Below are 7,210 nucleotides of genomic sequence, written 5' to 3'. Positions count from 1 at the left end.
GTTCAGCAGATTTCTTCTAGAGGTGATTTATTACCCATTATCACAAATGTATCTCAGAAGGGTCGTATCTAAGTTGCACATGCCTTTCATATCCAGAACCTACTATATAAAGTTATAGACTTGTTTAGCATCAAATTTATTTTGTACAGTAAAGTCAAGGTAAATGTGATGATATTTGAAACCTTAGTTTGTATGGTATATTTATGCTGATTTGCATAAGCCTACTTTGGTATAATTTTGGTAGCCAACACTTTGGGAGAAACTTAGCTATGTCCTTTAAGAAGGGGGGAAAAAAAAGTCCACCTTTATATGATTGCCTTTTTTTGCTGCAAAGGTCAATTCAGTGTTTTCTGTAGTTAGTAATTTTGATAAGCTAGCATGTTTCTTTCCTCTGTGTGCTTCAGCTTACTAATGAGAAATGTGTGAGCAAACTGCTCTTGCTAGGAGTGCAGATATGCTAAAAGTAGAGGAATGGTGAAAGGAGCTTTAGCATCCTTTGTCATGTTACCCAGTACAGGCCAGTTTTTCCAGGATTTCTGAACATGTAAGAATCTTGTAGCATATTCTTCAGTAGACTTCTCGACACCTTAAACATCTTAAAATGAGATCTCATTAGGACTTCTAGAAGATGTGGAATTTTCTCAATTGGCAGTGGACCGAATCGTCAAACCATTCCCCCCACCGCCCTGCCAAACAGCAGGAAAAAAATGCAGTCACTTGGATTTGAAGAGTAAAGTCTCGTAACTGTAAACTGAAGTTTCTGTTATACCAGAGCTTGATTATTCTGGAGGTCAGGATCATCTAAGGATTCAGATAGGGTTTTAGGTGTGCATTTACATTGTGCCTTCCCAAATTTTTAATTAATACTTTGCTGGTATTAACTTGTTTTTAGGTGCCTATGATTCTGGTTGGCAATAAGTGTGACTTGGAAGATGAAAGAGTTGTGGGAAAGGAGCAAGGTCAGAACTTAGCAAGGCAATGGAATAACTGTGCATTCTTAGAGTCTTCTGCAAAATCAAAGATAAATGTTAACGAGGTAAGGCACACCACCAGTGGGGGGAAATGGGTGGCAGGGAGAGAAGGATGTGACACTGTTCTGGTAACCAAACATTAGCATTTGTTAAGAAAAACTCACAAAATTATGAATAACATTCACTATAATGGACAAAACTGTACCCTACTATTGTGAGAATCTGTGAGATGTTTCTGTTGAGGGACGTATTGAGCTTTGACTTAGGACTTTTCCAGATTATATTAATTTTAGTATAATTAGTTTCAAGTTATATTCATTTGAATTTGGGATAAATACTCTTTTTTTTCATGTTTATAATCCCTAGTTCATAGTCTCTATCAACTGAGAATGTACTGCTAGACTACTGTTTATTTTAAGACCTTTAAGAGAGTTAAGTCCTTAAAAACTATTTAAGTTATTTGATATTGTATTGTTTGAGATGGTAGGAAGAGAAACTCGTAAGGATTTTGTCAAAATTAGCAGCTGATTGAAGAAGAGACATAAATAGGTGCTCTGTGAAGAAAAAAGGAGGCAAAAACCTCTTACTACCTAGCTACTTATTTATTTAGCAGGAGCTATGTGACTGATCAAAGACATGCACTTTTGGGATTTGCCATAGTGCATGCCTTCTTACCCAGTGGGGGTGCCAGCATAAAGAAAGGGATGCAAAATTTTTGAAAAAGAAGCTGTGTTAGTGTTTACATTTTTGGAAAAGCTTGAATATTGTGATAAACCTTGCAATTCATTGTATCTTCTGGGAAACACTTGGCAGCATCAGTCAAGTTGAAAGGGCCTCTGTACAAGACTTGCATGTAATCAAATGAGTACGGTGGTTTTAAGCACAGCTGATTTTAAAAATTAGTAACGTGTGTTTAATTAGTTGAGAATTTCTGGAAACTATTCCCTTTTTAAAATACAGATTAATCGGCTTAACTGTATAAAAAGCATATGTATAATAAACTAGAACTGAAATTTCATCAAATATTAAAAGTCTGTGTTTGCTGCTTTGCAGCCAGTGCTTAGGAAACTGCTAGGATGGCTTTAGTATGTGGACTTCCTTGATTTGGGAGATGCAGAAATAATTGGAACAATGTCAGTTATGAAGGAAACAGATGCTGTTTAATTGTAGTACGTAGTCTTGTCTTAAATTAGCCTTTCAACAAAATCATGTTCTAATTAGAATTCTAGGAGATTCAAAGTGTGAGAGAGTCTCATACGAGTTACTTTTCTAGGAAATGTTACACTTATGTCATGCTGTAGTCCTAGAGAGGCTGCTGAATTAATTCCCTAGACTTCGGTATTTTTAAAGTATCTGGAAAAGCATGATCTCATTAAAAAACAAGAGACTATTACAGAATATGCAGTGTACTTGAGTTACAATGAAAATGTGGAGTTAAAATTTACTAGAACTTTATTTAAAAGAATGTCTTTAAAGTTATTTGAGTTAGAAGAAAGCTGCGACCTGTTTCTTGACCTCAGTGCTAAATTGTAGAGTAATAGCATGTAGTAGTTGATCATTGTGATGTATATCCTGCGTGTTCAGATACATTTGACCTGGAGATCAAACAGCTACACATTATAGATGCCTTTCCAGTTTGCTTCATGGGAAGTAGAAGAGGCTCAACAATTACCTTAACCAGAAAATAAACAGGTGTTAATTAAGTATACAATCTAGCTTTCTGGCTTTGTGATAACTAAATATTTACAGGGGTTCTTGAGTATATGAGTATATAATGTATGAAGATTCAAGGCTTAAGGTTATGAGAGAAGCCCCTTAATTCCAGTAACCAACTGATTTTTATCTTCTCAGATCTTTTATGACCTTGTGCGACAAATTAACAGAAAAACTCCAGTGCCTGGAAAAGCACGTAAAAAGTCATCATGTCAGCTACTTTAATACATAGCTGTACTGTAGCTCTGAGCCAGGTAAGCCTTTAAAAATTTTCTGTGTATTATGGCTATTAAAAACAAACAGAACAGCAGCAAAAAACCTAAAACAACTGTGGTAGCTGTTGATGCACAACAGCATTGAAAATTCTTTATTTACATTATCATAAACTTTTTATGGTCTTTATTTTGCCATTCCAAAGACAGAACTACAAATATGTGCAAGATACACTGTTCACACTTGTTGGTAGAGCTCAAATTAAGGATGTTTGTTCTGATACTTCAATACTTCAGCTTTTGAAAACAGGGGTTTCTTTTTTTTTTAAAAGGCTGGTAGAATATACTGCAAGAGCTCAATTACCAGGAATGCACACTGTAAAATACTGCAGTTTGCATGCTAAAATGTCGCTTCCTGCTTTGAACTCCTGCATATATTTGCATGATGCTGTAGGAATTTAGCTTGCTTTCTTTGGACTATATGGAAATTTTATAGGCTGCGTTGTAATTAGTACATTTGGAAGAGAATGATGAAGTGATCATTGTAACACTCCAGATATTTGACCTGGAGCTATTGGTTATTAGATCAGTTTCTTACTCGCTGGCAGTTGGCTCTTGTTATACATGACTAAATCCATGCTTTAAGAATGCTGCTGAAGGCTCCAGCAAGCTCCAGCCTGCTCTTTAGCAAGCCTTTTCACAAATTAGTCAGCAGGCATGATTTTTTTCCTTCAGCTTGTTCTTGGGCAGCCTGCATCCCTCTTTCTACCTCTGAGCCTCAGTATGGACAGAGATCTCTTGATTGACCCGATGTTATACGAGTTGCCTGTCCTTGATTCTCTTCAATTTTAGTGGACACGTGGTGGTTCTGTTGTTTCGGTGCTATGATCCATTACTTTGTCATCTAATAGACCTATTTGAATCCTGGTAGGACATTTCACTGTCATAAACTGCAGACTTTTATTAATACTCGGTGCCATATTTAACTCTTTTTGGTATCAATATTAAAACTTACTTAATTTGAAAAACTTGAATCAGCTTAAAGTAAAACAGAGTGTTCCAAAAGCATTAGCTGAGGATGGCAGAAATGGCTGCTGCATTTCCTTAACAGGGCTTTCAGTTCAGAAGCTTTGATCTTCCAAATGTGTTTGTTTCTAAAGCCACTGGAACTGTCACACTGTGAGCAGAACTAGTCCCCTCCATCAAATACTAGATCCACAGTTCAGCTTTGATTACCATGTGTATCCCAATTCAGTTTTACTAATTGAGGTATCTGTTATTTGTATGTGTACAGTAGAAAGTATATAAGTAGAGGAGAAGTGATAAGGTTATTTTCCAAGTTTGTTTGCTAAGAACCTTGCTAGTTCCTGCTTTAGTTCTTTTAACTAAAGAGTGATGACAAATAGTTGTTCCTAACACTGACCTCTTACTTTGCTGTTATAGGTCTGAAGAACTGTTGCCCAATTCAACAGTGCCAGCATTCCAACTTTATTAAACCTACCAACATCTTAAATGGACTTTCCTGTGGTGGTACCCTTTAAGAAATGGATGAAAGCTACTACATCAGTTTGCACATTCTAATCACTTTCCGGTGTCACAAGAGATTTTTACTTATAAATATTCTAAGTGTATGCAACTGGTAAAACCAGAGCCTACATCCAGTATTACTGATAAGAGACATTGTTCATCCACCAATGTTGTACATGTATGAAAACTGTGTACTGTATACTTCAACAATCCCCACTTTCTATTGGAGAGTACAATAATGTAAATCCTAAAAGCACCACTATTTTAGCATAATAAAAGAAAGTCCAAAGAGCTCCTATATAGACTACTCCAGATAACTTTGCTTCATCGGTATTTGTAGCTTATTGTAACTTTTTTAAAGAAATACAGGATCATCATCATCGTATTGTACAAAAGCGCTTTGATTAACACAACAGCTATATAGTTTTTTAATTTTAGGAAAAACCTGTGGAGACAGTGATCTAGTCTTTAAGAGTCCTTTCAGTATAACGTCTGACTAAAGACATGGCCTTTAATATCTGTTGGGAAGGAAATGTCCAGACTTTTCAACCTTTTATTGTATGTTTCCTTTTCCTTGTTTACATAGGGAACAATGTTTATAGTTGTGTGTACAGTGGGGGTCTACAACAAGAAGTGTATATTTTAAAACGATTTTTTAATGATTTAACAATTTTTTGTAAATCATTTTTGGGCTTCTGCAGCTGTAGATTCTCACTGTGAATTCCCTTGCTTGCTCATGCATAAGTGTATTTGCAATACCAAATATACAGGTTTAGTACTTTTGCCTGTTAGTGATTGTTTTACATGTGTAACGTTTTGGTTGAGATGTTAAATGGTGGAAGAGTACTGTGGATGTGAATGTGGGAAGTAATTTTAATCATGTGTAATTGGTCACAGGGCCTAAGTTGCAGTAATTAACTTTTGCTGATTTATTTAACAATGCCTTGTTGCTTTGTATGCATTAACGTTTGGGTGTAAAGATTGTGTGTATATCCAACAGGGAGCCACAGTATTTAAATTGACCAACCTAATGTTACAACTGCTTTGAGGTGGCCAAATGTAAACTAAAAGCCTTAATTAAAGTGGTGCAATTTTGTATGACTTAGCATCAGTAGTTCAATAAATTTGGATTGCCATGCAAGGGCTTGCATTACAGTTATATACTACTTGAATGTTTTGTGTTTTAGTAGTGCTAGTAAATATTGATTTTTAAATGTCTCTTACACAGTGCAGATTCATACATCTTAGGATGAAAAGGAACCATTATGACTTTGTCTTCTGACAAATACATGCCGTAGATATTTCTTCTAATAGCATCATCCCATGTGCTAGGGTGGATGAATTTCTGACTGAGTGAAATTCCACTTACAGTTTTAGACTTGGAATATTCCAAGTTCTAATGTAAGGGAGGGTCTAACTGAAAAATATCTATCTTCAAAAGTTAGACTATCAGTGGCTGCGTTGGAACTTGAAAATACGCTGCCTGCTATTTTCCTTCTTTCCAGGAAGAATTCATTGTTAAAATTGACTTAGTGTAGCTTAAAAAAAAATAAAAATCTCGGGAGACAATACGGTTTTTCTGCATGATTAAACCATATTTGTGTGGTTTCAAGGAGATCTGGAGAGGAGCATTCTTGCAGTATTGAGTGTAGAGTTTTGCAGACTTTAAATATCTGGTAACACAGTTGGACTGTGAAGTGGAATGTGTGGACTGTGGATGATTTCCTGATCTTGGCTGTGCTGCTGAAAATTAATGTCACACCCAAATACTTGGTACCTCCTGTTTCTCTGGCACAGAATTATCAGAGCTTGTTCTAATCCATTCCTGCAAATTCAATCAGATTAGGTTAGCTAATACCGGTAAGCTTTGAGATAGTTTATGTTGCCCAAAGTGAATTAAGGAGTCCAGCTGATCCTTCTTGCTGGTAATTTCATCAGTCATCACCATTGTTTAGTGGAGGTAATTCACTCTTTCACTGTGCAGAGTTAAGACTGAAGTTCCTTTTCATTTATCATTAGAAACCAGAACATGTAGTTGATGATCCCTATAAATACCTCTTTTGGTACTCTCTGCATCCTGGTTGGTCCCCAGAGTAGATGAGACTGGAGCACTCCAGTTTTTTTCACTAGGCACCTTCCTCCTTGATGACCTAATCAGTATTTTTCCCTCCTTTCACTTACAACCTTTGCTTATTCAGGTCTTATGACATTTATGTCCCAATTGTCCTTTTATCTGTGTTCTTTTCATGTCTTTCTTTTCCAGGTAGCTGTACAGATGGTATTGGGTGGGAAGGAGAGAAAGTTCTTTGGTAACATCAGAGAGGGGGCCCTGGTCTGGGCTCAAAGTCCAGCCAAAAAGTACCCATTACAGGGAGTAGAAAGCTTTGTCCTGATTGCTCTGTACTAAAGCATTCTTGGTTGCTCTGTGAAGTAGTGAATGTACAGTTCCTCAGCGCTGGAGGCAGTTTGATCAAACCCCAGGAAAGTAAAATTTTTAGAAACCAGGCTTTACCATCTAATGGTTGTGCTAAAAAATTGAAGTACACTTTTTCCTCTCCTAATTTAGAACTTGGTCCAGATTTGTAAAATCAGCACATCAGGTAATAACTGTGCTGGTAGTAACCCAGGTGATACCTAAAAACCAGTGTTTTCCTCCTTAAAAATGTAGGCAGGCTCCAAGGGAGCAGAGTCCCAGTTGCTAAAGGGGATGCATGACAAAATGATGCTGAGGAAGTGATGGACATGAAGTGTAAGGAAAAGCGCATGAAAGAATTTTCTTCATATCTA

The 7,210-nt window shown here is 36.6% G+C and overlaps 1 protein-coding gene across 1 annotated transcript in view; it reads left to right on the top strand.

Annotated features, from left to right (window-relative positions):
• RAP1B (RAP1B, member of RAS oncogene family) overlaps positions 1-5,564 on the top strand; it is an 8,100-nt gene extending 2,536 nt beyond the window's left edge. The window contains exons 3-5 of the mRNA XM_010180506.1: positions 893-1,036; positions 2,823-2,938; positions 4,340-5,564. Of these exons, the coding sequence (XP_010178808.1) occupies positions 893-1,036; positions 2,823-2,909 (231 nt within the window). The 3' untranslated portion in view covers positions 2,910-2,938; positions 4,340-5,564. The remainder of the gene's footprint in view (positions 1-892; positions 1,037-2,822; positions 2,939-4,339) is intronic.
• Positions 5,565-7,210: the final 1,646 nt, after the last annotated feature.

The sequence above is a fragment of the Mesitornis unicolor genome, unplaced genomic scaffold (assembly GCF_000695765.1).
Source record: "Mesitornis unicolor isolate BGI_N332 unplaced genomic scaffold, ASM69576v1 scaffold16383, whole genome shotgun sequence".
Lineage (NCBI taxonomy): Eukaryota > Metazoa > Chordata > Aves > Mesitornithiformes > Mesitornithidae > Mesitornis > Mesitornis unicolor.
This window is presented reverse-complemented; position numbering and strand designations above follow the sequence as displayed.